This window comes from Notolepis coatsorum (genome assembly GCF_963971535.1).
Source record: "Notolepis coatsorum genome assembly, chromosome: 17".
NCBI classification, from domain to species: domain Eukaryota; kingdom Metazoa; phylum Chordata; class Actinopteri; order Aulopiformes; family Paralepididae; genus Notolepis; species Notolepis coatsorum.
The window spans coordinates 82,308,435-82,326,277 of record NC_140181.1 but is presented as its reverse complement, the minus strand read 5'-3'; the positions used below and the strand labels follow the sequence as shown (position 1 = coordinate 82,326,277).

The 17,843-nt window shown below is 43.5% G+C and overlaps 1 protein-coding gene across 2 annotated transcripts; it reads left to right on the top strand.

Annotated features, from left to right (window-relative positions):
* The first annotated feature begins 579 nt into the window (after positions 1-579).
* Positions 580-17,184, top strand: csrp1a (cysteine and glycine-rich protein 1a). 2 transcript variants are annotated; one of them, XM_084333665.1, is made up of 6 exons: positions 580-868; positions 11,583-11,695; positions 13,063-13,231; positions 13,620-13,749; positions 14,938-15,034; positions 16,693-17,184. In XM_084333665.1, the coding sequence occupies exons 2-6, from the start codon at positions 11,587-11,589 to the stop codon at positions 16,767-16,769; spliced, it is 582 nt and encodes a 193-aa protein (XP_084189791.1). In that variant the 5' UTR covers positions 580-868; positions 11,583-11,586; the 3' UTR covers positions 16,770-17,184. The 2 variants fall into 2 exon arrangements, with proteins under 2 accessions (XP_084189791.1, XP_084189790.1); XM_084333664.1 differs by having other exon boundaries at positions 580-875; positions 11,586-11,695.
* The last annotated feature ends 659 nt before the right edge of the window (positions 17,185-17,843 follow it).

Genomic DNA, 17,843 nt, shown 5'->3' with positions numbered 1-17,843 from the left:
ATCAATCAATCAATCAATCAATCGGTCACTGTACCCATTCTGCAATCTGTTAATAAAGTTTTCAATCAATCAATCAATCAATCAATCAATCAATCGGTCAGGTCACGTGTACCCATTCTACAATCTGTTAATAAAGTTTTCAATCAATCAATCAGGGCCTGTGGTCACGTGTACCCATTCGGCAATCTGTTAATAAAGTTTTCAATCAATCAATCAATCTGTTAATAAAGTTTTCAATCAATCAATCAATCAATGAATCAATGAATCAATGAATCAATCAATCAATCAATCAATCAATCCCGCAGTGCAACGTGACCCAAATCATACGGCAATCTGTTAATAAAGTTTTCAATCAATCAATCAATCAATCAATCCCGCAGTGCAACGTGACCCAAAATCACGTGACCAAAATCAGCCAATGGAAGCGAGGGGTTGCTATGTGCGGGCTTGTATGTGCGGGGGCTTGTAAGCGCTGGTCTCCGGAGCTGCAGCTGGAAGCATCTCAACGGGGGAGGGGGGGGGGAGTATAGACTATAGAAACACCCTCTCACAGGCACCTCCCTTCTTCCACATCTGTGGCACCGGTAGAGCAGATCAACACATACCAACACACTGCTGGCTCTCACAGACTTTGCTTTAGTTCCTACCTACGGGCAACTCAATCGGATTACCGGGACTAACACGATTGCAGTCATACTGGTTTAGTTGGAGAAGCTACTTCTACTCTTAATATAATATATATAAGCAAACTTCAAACACTTTGTCCTGGACCGCTGATCACGCCCGGACGCCCGCGTAGCTTCCCGTAGGACTGCATGCATTAGGACCAGAGGCTCAACAGCACAGACTAACTTAATTCACAACATTATTTACAGGTATGGTAAGCGACACGGATCATCGTTCTCTATGCTGCTGCGACTTTCTCTCTCTCTCGGTCTCCAACTTCCCCTTCATTCTCTCTCTTTCCCTCACTGCTTAATATCTTGGCATATGAATGATATCCAGCTCCCCCTACATTAATCTAAAACCTTTTCAAACAAGTGTAGTCTATATAGCCTACAGAACAGGACGTATACCTATGTGTTTGTATTTTTCTTTACACGGATTAGTTTGCACAGCAGGGTTACACGCTTGTTTGGATAAGGAAGGGTGTTGTTATGAACACACACTGCAGTTTTTTGGTGCATGTTTAGCATGAAACAGCGATGCATGAGAAGAGCTCTTGTGGAATGATAGGAGCGTGCTTTCACCTTACTGCTGTGGGAAATCCGTAGTAGAAGTCGGGTCATGTCGACCTCTAGCTCTGCCTGAAATGACACAATGATGACTATGCAGCAACAATCCACACCGCGTAGCCTACAGACTTCCTGGTTTTTACCAAATGTACACTCCTGTGAATCCCTACCCCAGGCATGCGTTCGTCATGGGACGGGGTTGCACTCCGTGCAGGCCCAGGGTAAGATAAGTACTCGCTATAAGTAGCCTACCCACCTGGGCTACTTTGCATATCAATAGCGCCGGTCGCCAGGTGTGTTAAATACGTTCTCAGATACATTCACATCTTTTCAGGAACGCACGCCTGCCTACCCCCCTTCAAAACCGCTCTCAAAGAGCACCTACGGGTCGCGTAAAGATTTTGCCCAACCCACTTTCAGCAGTGGCGAATCCTTATGGAAGCCAACGGAAGCCATGCCTCCCTATTAAAATATGAATTAATATCAAATATGAAAAAAAAGATATATATATATATAATTTTTTTTAAATATAGTTTATATACTTTTTCATCTGTGCATCTGTGTTATAATTTTTCTTTTTCTTTTAATGTCTCCCTCTTCTCCTTCTCACTCCCTCTAACACACTGTCAGACTCACTGTGCTCACTGCAGCTATAGAGGAGAGGAGGCAGGGGCAGGGTTTCCGTTAGAAAAAATTGTTGCCGGTCTCCGTGACCTGCAAGATTTCAATCTACCGGACAAATGAGATTAATTCCGGTCATAGTTTATTGAGCTTTAAAACAATTGATAGGCAGGCTATATAAAGAATGTCATCCTCAAGGCATGTAGATTTATAATATTATTACTTAAAACTAGGCTACTTTTGCGTATACAGTCATTAATATATTCCAAATAAAATAAGTCCCTTGATACTCCGTGCTGCTGCTGACTTGAAATCAAATAGACCGCGTATGTGGGCAGTCGGTCCGACACTAAACAGCAGTCTGTTATAATCACATTTTTATGAGCTAACGAATTCCGTTATATTGGACATTTGTATTAATTATATCAAGCGAAGAACTGAGAAAGCAGAGAGATGGCAACATTATCGTGGTTTGCGTGACGACTCTCTCCACCTCGCAACGACTTATTTGCAAAGAGTATGGCGCTGCAGAGCAGCTGATTCAGCTGTTATTGGCTCTTTTCTGGGAACCGCACAGCAGCGCCCCCCACCCAACATTGGCTGAAAATGGCTGAATTGGAGTACTGCTGGAATACTGCATTGTGCTGCTGCTGCTCCGGCTCTGCAGCTTCACAAAAGTTCGCACACCCAGCACTAAGCTCTCGCTGACAACGTCGTTGTCATTATTAGAAGCAACGAGGAAACAAATGTAATGATCGTTTCGTTCATCGCATAGGCTATTTAATTTTAGCCTATTTTAATACAATTCAAATAATCAAATTGTGCTTAGACTCAGGGAATTATTTTCACCGGACATTAAGACCGGAGAGATTAAATATGTCGGACTTCAACAGATTTTGCCGGTCAAATACCGGTAATTACCGGCTAACGGAAACGCTGGGCAGGGGGTAGGTCTCTTTCTCCAGCCTCAACCATGTGATTCATGTATCTAGAGTCCAAAACCGATCCTAGCCAATCAGATTCGAGCTGACTGCCACACCTTAAAAGTTTAAAACGGGGCTGTGAGTAGAATCCAGAGGTCAGAACGTTTCCACCTGACTACCTAACGTGACACCCATTCGTTTATCAAACTGTCAATCAAACTGTCTGTCGTCACTCAGTCTACTACAGTGCCATTGTAAGAAACAACACGTCTGAACGTCATCCCCTCGTGGGATTGATTGATTGAAAATTTTATTAACAGAGCGGGCACGTTCGAATCCTCTATTAGTGTATCTAACATTTAGCACTTTAATAGCAACTTATTTTCACCGGCGGGACATTTACTGAGGACCAGCAGAGCACACCACTGTGGATATTATGATTTAACAAATCTATCTGGCAAGAGGAGGACTACATTATTGACCAGGTAAGCACTGAGCAGCCTGACTAACTAACGTTATCAGGCAAGCTTGTAGACCCTTTCATGACTGCAATGCAAGCCAGGGGCTGGAATACGCAGTCACTTATTCCTCCGTAGTAGCCAGGTTAATGTGCACCATCAAGCACTGCTTAAAAGCTAGCGGTGGGTCCAAAATATATCGGATATAAATGTCAAAGGTACCCAGCGTTCCATTAGGGTTTCACACACGGATGCGGCAGGGTTTGAAAGCTCGGCGTTGCTAATAAACATTTTAAATCATTTTTATAAACGAGTAAAACTGAGGCTGAAATGGCTGCTTCTGCATTTTACAGTAGGAGTGCTCTGATGGCTGGGCGCGCCGCGCAACAGACACGTGAATGAATGAATGAATGAAAACTTTATTTAACAGATTGCAGAATGGGTACAATACAGTACGGCTCAATACACACAATTGTTAAGGGGATGCAGACCTGAGAAAGACGTTTGTCTTGTTTCCATCAGGGTCCCCCATTTTCAATTCATATAGACATTTATGACATACACAACATACATGACATTTATGGCATAGGGACATATAGGTATTTAGTACTGATACATTTGTGACATAAACGGTATTCAAATATACAGTACTGTTACCCCTAGATCCTGACAGAGTATATACATATGATGGGGAGGGGACTGTACATTAGGAGGGGGTGGGTGGGTGGGAGAGAGATATACATACGGCGGGGAGGGAATATATGTATGCGGTGGGGAGGAGACTGTCTATTAGGAGGTGGTGGGGGTTTTGGGCATTTACGGTGGCCAGTTTCAAATTGCAGCCTCCCGTAGGTGCTCTTTAAGAGCGGTTTTAAATGTGGGTAGGGATTCACATTCCTTTACAGCTTTGGGTAGGGCGTTCCACATTGATGTGGCATAATTGCGAAACGTATTTAGTCCCTTGTTTGAGCCGAATCTGGGTTTAACATGATTTGTTGAGCTTCCTCTGGTGTAGTGGTTGTGGTATTCACTGACCTTTGGGAAGTATTTTGACATGTACATGGGGACCTTAGTCGTATAGTGTATCTTGTAGACCAGGCCCATTGCAAGTTGCTGTACTCTGTCGTCTACTCTAAGCCATCCTAGCAGGGCTGTACGTTAACTTTTTTTGCACATAGCACTGGTGCTACAGAGGTTGATAGTTTTGTAGCACAGGCCAAAATCTTGTAGCACAAGTATAAAACATGTTATATTTGTAACAGTCACAAATGTGCCTATTATATTTGTGTTATTTAGTTGCAGTGCCATGTTTGGCTGTCATTTAGTATATCGCCATGTGTTATTATTACTATAATAGTAATACTCTCATATGCTATTTTCAATTAATATCATAAACAACATAAGGAATATTAGCATAATTTTGAGTGGACTGAAGGAATGAGTCAGCGTTAATAGTTTTAAATGCAAATAATTTATTGAAACATAGAAGTGGGGTCGGTTGGGACACACACACACAATGGGGGACCCTGATGTAAACAAGACAAAAGTCTTTCTCAGGTCTGCATCCCCTTAACAATTGTGTGTATTGAGCCGTACTGTACTGTACCCATTCTGCAATCTGTTAAATAAAGTTTACATTCATTCATTCACACACACTGTTTCAACTCACCACCCCTGCATCATATTGTAGTCTAGTCTGTCTTCAAACTTCCACTCCTCTCGAATTTTTTTATATTTGAATATCAACATTATCTGTCCATCCTCAGTTTACTATAATATACTCCTGTCCTGAGTCCTGACTAGTGACTTCATCGTCTTTCCAAACGCACGCACGCACACACACACACACACACAGGGAAGGGGAGAGAGTGCCCCCCCATTTCCCTTTCCACACTGTGTCTGCTGGCTCTGCCTGTGATCAGGATTAGCTTGTTAGCTTGCTAACGTTGTAGTGATTGTAATGGTACATAAACGTTAATTTCGGGCGATGTGCGCATAAAGGAATGGCGACGGTGCAAAGCATGTAGATGCATTTGACCCGTTGCGAGAAAGAAAAAAACACCACGGACTTATTTCGGGACGTGTAGGCGCACTGCTGTGCAGCAGCAGTGCGCACCAACACGCTGCTCTGCTTGCAAGCACGGATAGGGCGGATATGACTCGTCGAGTTGTCACGGAGTTTTTTCAAAATAAGAGTATCATATGCACCTGAATGTTGCTAGCTGTCGAGCCTAGTTATTATAGCTGGAGCTGCGCGTGGGCAGAAATGAGACCCGCTACAGGATTTTCAAAATAAGAGTATCTATATGAACCGAATCCCTATCGCACCAGTGCTAGTGAAGTAAATCCATTCATCGCACAGACCGCTGTTGCTGTAGCACGTGCGAGATATATCTCGCACTGTACAGGCCTGCATCCTAGGTTGTCAAAGTGGGCAGGGGTGAGGTGGGTTCTGGGGGTAAGGTCAAGTAGTAGTCTGACCAGTTTGTTTTGTGATGTTTGTAATTTTGTTTTAAGCGCCTTTGAGGTGCTTTGGTACCATGAGGTGCACGCATAGTCGTAGTGCCCTTGAATGAGTGCTCCTGCCAGAGTCTTCAGGCTATTCTTGTTTACCAGAGAGGAGATCCGGTACAAGAATCTAGTTCGTTGGTTGACTTTTTTTTATTACATTGGATGCCATTTTGTCACAGGAAAGATTTGCCTCTAGGATGGAACCCAGGTAAGTAATTTCGTCTTTCCTTGTGACAATATAGTCACCCACTGCAACTGAGAAGCCGTCGGTCTTGCTGAGTTTGTTATTTGAACCGAAGAGAATGGACTCTGTTTTGCCCATGTGTAATGATAGTTTGTTATCAGCGAGCCATATGCAGATTTTGCCTAGTTCCGAGCTGAGGGTTTTTTCAACCTGCAACTTGTTCTTGTCAGAGACCAGCAGGGCTGAGTCGTCCGCAAACAGGAACAAGTTGCAGTCACAGGCTGACGACATGTCATTTGTATAAATTAGGAAGAGTAGCGGTCCTAGTATGCTTCCTTGTGGAACACCACAGTTAGGGTACATATCAGGTTCAATGCTGGAGCTTTCAGAGTTACAGTACATATCAGGTTCAATGCTGGAGCTTTCAGAGTTACGGTACATATCAGGTCAGTGGCGGCTGGTGAAAATTATTCTAGGTGGGGCGGTGCCATATTCAATCAGTTTCAGTAACTACAGAACAGTATTGTTATAGAGACTCACTTTTTTGCTGCGGTAGAACATCACGTACGAGTTGGAAGAGCCGTCGCGTGTCGCACTAACCCTTTGAGAAGCTTTGTGGACCGGGCTTGAACTTTCCATAAATGTGTCCATATAAATCCGTTTTGTTAGATCCAACACTGTCTGAATGTATCTTGTGATTATTATAGATTTCCGAAGACGACAACAATTGTAATCCTGTCTGGTCGTGAGTCCCTGCGACTGCGACAATCATTGCTGTCGTCATCAGCCCGTGCACCTCCTAACACACCAGTGACTATGAGTGACTCAAGTTCAAGTTCTCAAGTTCTTTAATAGTTGTCATACAGAAGTACAGAATACTTTCATACAAAATGCTTCTTACTGTTACGCTCCAGAGACTGTGCTAGACAAGATAGTATCAAATAACATAATAACATAATATAGCATGAATTTAGAAGAAGAAAATGAGGTCACAGTGTTCGGTATAGACATATGTACAATGTTCTGAGTTACCATATAATATACAATACACAATACTATGCAGTGTACTAATGTACAGTACTATCTAGTGCAAAGCAGAAATGGGATGAGGTACAATTTTAGGTACAATTTACAGTAAGGTGTACGAGTTGTAGTGCAATCCTTCATCCATAAATATAAAGTGTGGGGAGTGGGTGCTACAGTGTGTTTGTTTAAAGTGGGTGTGTGCTATAAAGTGTGTGGAGTGGGTGCTACAGTGTGTTTGTTTAAAGTGAGTGTGTGCGTGTGGATGTGTGTGCTATGTGTGTTTGGTGGTTGTTGTTGTGTAGTGTTCATTCATTGTTCGTTTAGCAGCCTGATGGCCTGGGGATAGAAGCTACTTCTGAGTCTTTCTGTGCTCGCCTTGAGACTCCTGTATCGCTTGCCTGACGGCAGCAGTTCAAAGAGGCAGTTGTTCGGGTGGCTCGAGTCCTTAATAATTCTCTTAGCCTTCCCCTTGCAACGCTTGTAGTAAATGTTCTGGAGGGTGGGGAGCCCCCCTCCAATTGTGCGTTCGGCTGAACGTGTCACTCTTTGTAGTCTGCTTTGGTCTTTTGCAGTGCTATTCCCAAACCAGGAGGTGATGTTGCCGGTCAAGATGCTCTCTATTGTACATGAGTAGAAGTTCTTAAGGATCTTCTGGCTGACTTGGAACTTCCTTAGGCGCCTGAGGAAGTAGAGGCGTTGTCGTGCCTTCTTCACCACACTGTTAATGTGTGTGGTCCATGTCAAGTCCTCGGATATGTGGGCTCCGAGGTACTTGAAGCTGTTGACTCTCTCAACCGGTGCCCCGTCGATGCTGAGGGGGCTGTAGTCCTTGACCCCCGACCTCCTGAAGTCCACAATCATCTCCTTTGTTTTGCTGACGTTCAGGGAGAGGCTGTTTTCCTGGCACCATCCCGCCAGGACCTTGACCTCTTCCAGGTAGGCCCTCTCGTCGTTGGCAGAGATCAGGCCCACCACCACTGTGTCGTCAGCAAATTTGACGATTGTATTGCTACTCCGCTGAGCCACACAGTCGTGTGTGTACAGGGAGTAGAGGAGGGGACTCAGAACACAGCCCTGGGGGGCCCCTATGTTGAGGGTGATGGATGAGGAGGTGCAGTTGCCTGCTCTCACCACCTGGGGTCTGCCAGTCAGGAAGTCCAAGACCCACTGGCAGAGGTCATAGCCCAAGCCCAGGTCCCTGAGCTTGGCTATGAGTATGGAGGGGACTATGGTATTGAATGCCGAGCTGTAGTCGATGAATAGCATTCTCACATAGTTCCCCTGCCTCTTGTCCAGGTGTGATGCTGCTGTGTGCAGCACATGGGATATGGCGTCCTCCGTGGACCTGTTGGGGCGGTATGCAAATTGCAGGGGGTCCATGTTGATGGGGAGGGAGGAGCAGATGTAGCCCTTTACTAGCTTCTCGAAGCACTTCATGGCTATGGAGGTGAGAGCTACAGGGCGGTAGTCGTTGAGGCAAGCAGGCTTGGATTTTTTGGGTACAGGGATAATAGTGGACTTCTTCAGGCAGGTGGGGATGACAGCCTGTTCTAAGGACAGGTTAAATATCATCATATTTGAAGATGCTGATTGGCTAAATTTAGTTGCTAGGTCCATTTATGTTGCTCTGTGCATTTTTTAATTGGCTGCGTTGCGCACTGACGCCCAGTCAGTCGGGCGATATATCTAGCGCCCCAGAAGAGAGAGGGGATGACAGGACACACAAACAATGATTTATATTTGATATATTACACGTTATTGTACATTTTAAACACAAACACTTAAAATGAGTAATTATTATTTATTGTATTTTTAGCAGTCGAAATCTACTATTATAGAAAACTCCAAAACCACTTCTTTCTTCTTCTTTCCACCAGGGGGGGGGGGGGGGGGGGGCGGCACCCTAGCGCCCTCTATGGACCAGCCGCCACTGGGTTCAGTGTTGGTGCTTTCAGAGTTACAGTACATATCAGGTTCAGTGCTGGAGCTTTCAGAGTTACAGTACATATCAGGTTCAGTGTTTTTTTTGTGGTAGAAATGTGTTGTCAGAGTAGTGTAGATGTCTGAATCAGAGATGCGAGTCTCCTACACATCTCTGATTCCGTGCCGTCACACCAGGTAGAGATGCCGTCACACCAGGTAGAGATGCCATCACACCAGGTAGAGATGCCGTCACACCAGGTAGAGATGCCGTCACACCAGGTAGAGATGCCGTCACACCACACACCAGGTAGAGATGCCGTCACACCAGGTAGAGATGCCGTCACACCAGGTAGAGATGTGAGTCTCCTAGCTGCGCCGTCACACCAGGTAGAGATGCCGTCACACTAGGTAGAGAGATGCCGTCACACCAGGTAGATATGTGTGTCTCTTAGCTGCGCCGTCACACCAGGTAGAGATGTCTGTCTCCTAGCTGTGCCATCACACCAGGTAGAGATGCCGTCACACCAGGTAGAGATGCCTGTCTCCTAGCTGTGCCGTCACACCAGGTAGAGATGCCGTCACACCAGGTAGAGATGCCTGTCTCCTAGCTGTGCCGTCAGCACCAGGTAGAGATGCGTACGAGTGCTTGTCATCATGACTCAAGTAAAAGTAAACGTTTCATGTTAAAGAAACACCCGAGTACTTAGTTACTTTACAGCGGAAAAGGTACATGTTCCAAAATTGCGGCAATATTACACGGCAGCTGGCTTTGCGAGATGTGAGAATCCATCTGGTCATAGCTTCACATTACATTTAAATCAGCATCCTTTGAGGAAGTACTGGCGGTGGCTATGGGCAAAGATACTCTGCCAAGTGCCGGCCCTATTCTAACCAGCTTCAAAGGATGAGTTCCCAGATGGTTCTGTGTAGGGATGGGTATCGTTAGGATTTTATCGATACTACTACTCTTATCGATACTGCTTAACGGTTCGGTACTTTATCGATACTCTTATCGGTTCTTTTTGGTTCTCTTTTTTGCAAGAAAAAAAGACAATTAATTAAGAACAGAATCAACATTGCTTTATTATTTATAAATACAACTTTATAAATAAGTATTATAAATAAATATAATTTCTTCAGCAACAGCAGCAGCAATGTTCTTTTATATAACTTTATAAATAAATATAATAAATGAATATAATTTCTTCAGCAACAGCAGCAACAATGTTTTAAATGTGTCTGACTCTGAATTATAGACTTTTTATAATAAACAACAAATGCAAAAGGCTAACAGAACTGTGACACTCGTTCACCCTATCCTCTGTCATCCTTCCTCTAGCTGCTAGGGTGAAAGGACTTTGGGTGGTGGAGGCATAGATATATCATGGGTGGAGGGAGGTAGAGGGAAGGATGTGTGGTGGCCCTGGGCTCACTGGCCTGGGACACATTGGTGGCTGACGCCTCAGCTTGACGATCTATAAAAAGTTTAGATTGTAGTATTTGTAGCTAAACAATTATTTTGTTTATTAGCCTATTTGTAATAATTCGTTATTAGCCTAGGAAACTCCGTATCTTGGCTTACCGGCGGCAGTGGACGTGGATGCAGATGGAACACTGCGCGCAAGGCAGTCGAATACGCGCATTTCTGCACACTAATATCATGTTTTGCCAACAGATGTTTTGATAAATTGCTCGTATTGCCACCCTTACTGGCAAATGTTTTGTTGCACTTGTGGCAACGTGCGTTGTATATCCATACTTTCTTTAGAACGCTTCGCTCTATCCGCCATCACGAGTCACGGTGCATGCAGACTCAGAGCTGTCTGTGTCTGTGTGCAGCGCGCTTCAGCACGGAGAACTTTCATTAAGGAGTACCCGTATGTAGCACTACTAGCGAGCGACTCGCGAGGAGTGTGTGTAATAATGACTCGCTGTGGCTCGCTTCTCGTGCAGAGACAGAGAGAGGATAGATCGTTTGCAACTTTTAAATAATAATAATAATAATAATAATAATAATAATTTCTCTAGAGTATCGATAGCAGTACCGAGGACGTCGGAGCTTATAAATACTCCGGTATTTTCTAATATAGTACCGGTTCCCGTTTAAAACCGGGGTCCGGGGGGCATCCCTAGTTCTGTGTAACAGAATACCTGCCAGTCAGGTTAAAATAGCAGTATATAAGTGCAAGGTTTTGGGGGTGGTTCCTTTTTTATTCTATATAAAGCAAGTATCTGAGGTGAAGTAAATACTTATAAATGACTAAATTAAGTAAAGGTGCATGCTTTTATAATAATACTCAGAGAGCGAGAGAGAGAGAGATTGACGGCACCACAGTATTATCTTACAAACTCCTCAGGAAGTCAAGGTCATCGCGTTACCATCACATCTGCCATTGCGTTTGACTCAAAATGAAACACTTTCAACCACAAGGGGAAATTAAAACACTGACGTTTCTTTTTCAGCTAAATTCACATTCCTCTGCCCTGTCATTTATTTTTCCTTTGCTTAGCTGAAACCCACAAAGCATTGGCAGAACTGGAATTATAGGGTCTGGTCCTGTCTTGCCTTAATGACATGTGCAGACAAACCAAATATGTATGTTTGAATGTGTTTCACATGGCACACACAGCACACACACATACACATAATTATTGAGTACACAATTTTGATACATTTCTGTGTGTGTGTGTGCTGTGTGTACAGGATGCCTCTTGGAGGAGGGAAGACGTGTGGCTGCTGCCAGAAGACTGTGTACTTCGCAGAGGAGGTACAGTGTGATGGGCGGAGCTACCACAAGTCCTGCTTCCTCTGCAGTGAGTCAACCCCTCCCCTGTGTTTCCTGTGATTGTCACCGTGGAGACGAGTCTGAACCTGTGATACCCAATGAACTTTTACAATACCCTTAACAAGTAATACAGTCTGAGTGAGTATAGGTCTGTGGTTATGAGTTTAGGTCTGTGGTTATTAGTATAAGTCTGTGGTTATGAGTATAGGTCTGTGGTTATGAGTATAGGTCTGTGTCGTGATCTTTATCTTAACACAATGTGTGCCATAAACGAGTTAACTCGTTATTGGCCGCCATGCGCTGAGCGCCAGAAACTAGTTAAAACTCGTTTTTGGGATCGTTATTTCGTTTATTCGCTATATCTATTCATAATTCATAGCTGCAGCCTCTGGTATCCCCTTCAGAGCCTGTCTGAGCTGGCAGACGGTCAACACCACCCTCTACTGCCAGGCGGAGCTATTGCATCTCATTCAAAATGGTGTGTTTTAGGAGGCGATCTGAGCCGGGCGGACAGGGTTTAAATATTCAGGCGAGCCACTTCTATACAACGATGGCCTCGAACAGTAACTCCGCCCGCCCGTCATTGTGAAACGGACGGTAGTGTGGTGCGGACCTCCACAAGCATTATTTGGAATTGTGATCAGATATTTGGATTATCTCTTTTGCATTACATCAGATACAAGGTAAGAACATCATATATGAATTTGACGTTTATTTCTACCCCGATCACAGCTATCTGTGTGGACCGTGTATGGCTGTTTACCGTTGAGGAGGAGGGGGGGGGACGAGCGCCCCGCTACGACGGTCATTCCATGTATGGGCGAGGAGACATAATAGTGATAATCTAGCGTTGATTTCAGGATGATTAGATAATCAGTCGAAAAATTACAACGTGATGACTGGATTACAGTAAAATGCATTTTTCTCTCCTTTTTCCTGGAATTACTGAAACACACCCAAACCGTACTCTATTCAAAACGGTATAAAACGGAAATGTACTGATGGAAAAACAATCTGTCTCGGGCATGTTGACTAGAAGCAACTCACTGAGACCCGACGGCGTTATTAGACCCATAGATATAATATAAGATATATTTTAAGCACTCGCAAATGTCAGTCACAAAACTATATCCATTGAATAAAGACCTGGCGATGAATGGGGTATCAGCGGCCCCTGCTGCTGGCGGTCAATGTGTTAATGAGGTTGATATTTGACAGCCTCAGACGTGTTAATAAACTGGTGGTTTATGTGTTGAAAATTGCTGGCCTATAGATTAATAATGTATATATAATTATACATAATAATAATACATAGAAAGGCTGTGTGACAATGCTCTAAAAACGTGTGTGTGTGTGTGTGTGTGTGCATATGTGTGTACATTTGTATGTGGAAAGTGGTGTGCAAGAAGAACCTGGACAGTACAACAGTGGCCGTTCATATGGATGAGATCTACTGCAAAGCCTGCTACGGCAAGAAGTATGGGCCAAAAGGCTACGGGTACGGCCAGGGAGCAGGGACCCTCAGCACGGACAAGGGAGAGTCTCTGGGTATTACACACGAGGAGTACGTAACGCACACACTCACTCACTCACTCACTCACTCACTCAACACACACACACACACACTCGCACTCTTTCTCTCTCACATACTTGATTTCTATTACGGCCTGATATTCACATTATTTGTCCTGTCTGTGTGTGTCTCTCTCTTTCTCCCTCCCCCCTCTCTCTCTCCCTCCCTCCCCCTTTCTCTCTCTCTTTCTTTCTCCCTCCCTCTCTCTTTCTCTCCCTCCCTCTCCCCCCCCTTTTCTCTCTCTCTCCCCCTCCTCTCTTTCTCCCTCCCTCCCTTTCTCTCTCTGCCTTTTCCTCCTTCCCTCCTCTCTCTCTCTCTCTCTCTCTCTCTCTCTCTCTCTCTCTCTCTCTCTCTCTCTCTCTCTCTCTCTCTCTCTCAGACCTGGCCCTCACCGTCCCACCAACAATCCAAACCAGAGTAAGATGGCTCAGAAGTTTGGAGGGTCTGACATATGCCCGCGCTGTAGCAAGGCTGTCTATGCAGCTGAGAAAGTGATTGGAGCTGGGAGTGTAAGCAAAACATGCGTGCACACACACACACACACACACACACACACACACACACACACACACACCTACACACACACAAATTAGCTATAGTAAAACCTGTGTTTTTTTGTACTGTAGTTATTCACCACAGTATATGTGTACAAGTCTACACCTACAAGTTGATTATTCCGCTTAAAAACCAAAAACAAAAGATATGTGCAATTTATTCATATTCTCAACATTAAAATATAAAGAACTGCTTGATAATGACCCAGAAAGCTAACTTTATGCTAGCAAGCCTATGATGTACAGTATGTTTGACAAAAAGTCTGGCTTTCTAGCCAAACATACAATTGTCCCCGGATGAATAACTCTTTTTTCATGTCAAATATCAGTCGCAGCCTCGTCTCCAGTCATTGTTGCCAGTTGAATTGCGCGGGCGGGATGTGCTATGATAGCTCTTACCTTGGAAAAAGAATAATCATCCAAAAGAATAATACTGTGTGCGTAATTGCAAAATAACTATACGTGTGTAAAACACAGCAGTGCAGAGCAATTCATGGTGTTTTATGTAAGCGCACCAATGCCAGAATGCATTCGGCTGAATAGCGAGATGTAGCACATCCTACCTGGTCAGCAACATGGTTGCAAACCTTGTCCCAGAGACACTATACTAGAGGCAGTCTAATATACTATTGTATATGAACACTCTTTAGACAGACTGACTAATAGACTAGGCTACTAGGTTACATTATTTGTGAAGGACTTTTCTCTCAGTGTACATCTCATCCTTGCAATTCAACTCGCAACATTGAATGTACTTGATGCTACGAGTCGACCGACAGTGATACAGCTACCATGCATATTTGACACAAAGAAAAGTTATTGATTTGGGGACCACGAGACGTCTGGCTTAGATTCAGAACGATGAGCCGAGCTACGTGTGCATTCAACGGTTTTAATGCACACCTGCCGGCCAATCAGAAGTGAGTATTCACCCAGACCATGGTATAATATAGAAATGTATGGATAGTAATAGTATTGTATTCCTATAGGTCTTACCATAGAAATGCTAAGTTTCTATAGATTTATTAGTATTCTGCATGTGAAAAGAAAACAATCGTTTTACTATACATCATTTTTGTATGGGCACCCACACACACACACACAAACGTATGCACCCTATGTCTTGCTATCTTGTGTTCACAGTCATGGCATATGAATGGTTGTTTCCGCTGTGCCCTGTGTGGAAAGGGCCTGGAGTCAACCACACTAGCTGACAAGGATGGTGAAATCTACTGCAAAGGTAACATTCCCACCATTATTACCATTAACACAACAGCTGTACTCTGACCTTAGGAAATGCGATACAATGACATGCATGATACACCTTAACACATGGCGCTGTAAACAGTGTTAGGTGTTTATTATCAACAACAGAGCACGCTGACATGGCAGAACGTGGACTCTTTAGAGTGTGCAGCGTGTGCTGCCGCCTACTGTCACCATTACAGTATTGCACCTGTGGTTGTTTAGTGGCCACACAATAACACTGCATCATTATAAATGCGTTGACGTCGTGGAGGGATAGACTAGTAGAGATTATGTCAGACATACAGGTTGCATTGAACATATGCACACAGCGAGCAGCCATTTTGCTCTTATGTTATGCTCTGGTTGGGATTTCTTTCCACCCTGTTCCCACCCAAGAAATCCCAACCTGAGCATGACATTGTAAACTACTGAGGCATCAGTCAGTCAACCAGCACCCTCTAATGCAGTGGTCACCAACCTTTTTAAGCCCAAGATCAAAAAATGTTTTGTGGTGAAGGCAAGATCTACCTATTGAAGTGTTGAGAAAAAAATTACTTTTATTTTTCCTGTATTCTAATTACATGCAATGCTTTGGTCCAACATTAAAACGTCAAAGTAGAACTGTAATATGTACTTTCTCAGTCAGTGCTAAGTGCAGTCATCTTACAGTATGCAGCATCACTTTTCACATCAAAACAAAAGTAGAACTGTAATGTGGACTTTCTCATATTATTAACATTGACAAACATATTTACAATTAGCATTTTATAAAGTAGAACTGTAATGTGGACTTTCTCAGTCAGTGCTAAGTGCAGTCATCTTATGCAGCATCACTTTTCACATCAAAACAAAAGTAGAACTGTAATGTGGACTCTCAGGGAAAGACCACATTTTTTCCCGCGATCGATGGGTTGGTGACCACTGCTCTAATGGGTCTGACACTTTTAACTTGGCTGGTTAGTGCGGCCTGTGGATCCTATGGTCCCAGGTTAAAACCCACTCGGTTACAACACAAAAGCTAAATAGAATAGAAATACTTAATTTATCCAGAGGGAAATTCAGCTAAAATGGTTGCCATGTGAACATGGTTACCGTAATTCCTCTAATAGTAACCGGTATTCAATTAAAAACCGGGTCTCTATTAATGACCGGGTGCGCTGTTGAGCTAAGCAATTATAAGCCGGCCTCCTAATACAAGCCGGGTATATTTTGTTATTGTTGTTATATGCTGGCCTGGCTGTGCAGTAAATACCATATAATGGTATGGTGTTAATGTTTACCAAGAGAGTAAGCCTACCTCAGAATTGTATAAAACGAAGTTATTATTATTATACCAGTATTGTGATTGCACTATTTTACTTTATTTAACTTTTTTTGACCACCTGTAATTGCACTGTTTACTACCGTATTTCATACTGTACTTGGTTTCAATAAATGAACCCAGTACATTTTACTGGGTTCAAACTGACACAAAATGTTGATTTATTCATTATGATCGGTTTGAAAATTAGAAATATAGGCCTCTCTCTTATACATGCCTCCTCCTAATACAAGCCTGGTATCCGCTACAGTTGAAACAAATACAAGCCGGGGTTACTATTAGAGGAATTACGGTAATCGTGATTTCCCTTTTCATCTTTGTCCTTCCAGCGTGTTACGCCAAAAACTTCGGACCCAAAGGATTCGGCTATGGGCTGGGCGCCGGGGCGCTGTCACACACTCAGTAGAGACCGACATCCGATCTTCCACGGATACAGAATACTGCACTACTGTCTCCTTCCTGTAGAGGGCGGAGGGATGGCATGCCACAAGGACCTGAACAGCACCATCAGCTGCTTGAAACATTTAGTTACCTTGTCGGTCAATGTAATGTGTCCTTTAAATCTTCATATACATTCCCTACTATGCAACATAAATTTTCTCTCCGGAGCTGCATTGATTTGCACCGCTGTCTCCATTCATACTGCGTAACCCGTCATCCTCTTCTCATTGTAACCCCCTCCCTCACCCCTGCGACTGGAAGGGCATTGTCCCAAAGGTATTATGCAACACAGTAAAAGTATGTTTCTTGTACAGTTGTGTGTTATACTTTCAAAACACGTGCCAATAGCGTGACCTAATAAAGCGAAATGGTGGCAGCAATGTCTTTTCTGTCTGTATGATTGTTACAACGGCTTGTGAACCAACATTCTAAACAGAAGAAGTAGTTTAGGGCTGTATCTCTGACTATGTATAGAGCTGTCTGTGAGCTCATTTTACTCTGTAGTGAAGTTTTCTACAAATATAAGAGGGACCCAGAGACACCAAGAGAGAGTGGAATTCCCCCTTTTAAACTTGATACAACTTCGCTTGAAAACCGGGAGAATTATCTTCTAATCTAGTTTGTTAAAGGGGAAACTAGACACCCAACCTTTCCCCAGACGCCTGAGGCCACCAACAAGAAACGTAGTCCTCCATCGTGCCTCTATGCATCCCAGCACATCCACTTTGAGGCTCGGAGAGATTCCTGTTCCAAGTGTAGGTTATTGTGACTGTGGCCACACTAAAGAGGTTTGATCATGTGAATTTATATTCCTAAAAACAATCTTCATGCAAGGAAAATATACACATACGATACTCGATTCAGATTATTTTATTGTCGCAGCATTTTTAAATGTACATACATTCAGAAAAACGTGAGATGCTTGTTTTTCCCGGATCCTCAACTGTAGTAGATTTGTAAACATAGTACACAACGTATATTCTATCTATACAAACTATAACTTTAAACTATAAATATAAATATTATAATAACTACTAAA

Bases quoted from the DNA above. Each gene is read 5' to 3' on its own strand.
- csrp1a (XM_084333665.1), top strand. From the start codon at position 11,587: ATGCCTCTTGGAGGAGGGAAGACGTGTGGCTGCTGCCAGAAGACTGTG. The intron at 13,232-13,619 runs GTACGTAACGCA...TCTCTCTCTCAG, and splicing joins CTGGGTATTACACACGAGGA to ACCTGGCCCTCACCGTCCCA. The intron at 13,750-14,937 runs GTAAGCAAAACA...TTGTGTTCACAG, and splicing joins AAGTGATTGGAGCTGGGAGT to TCATGGCATATGAATGGTTG.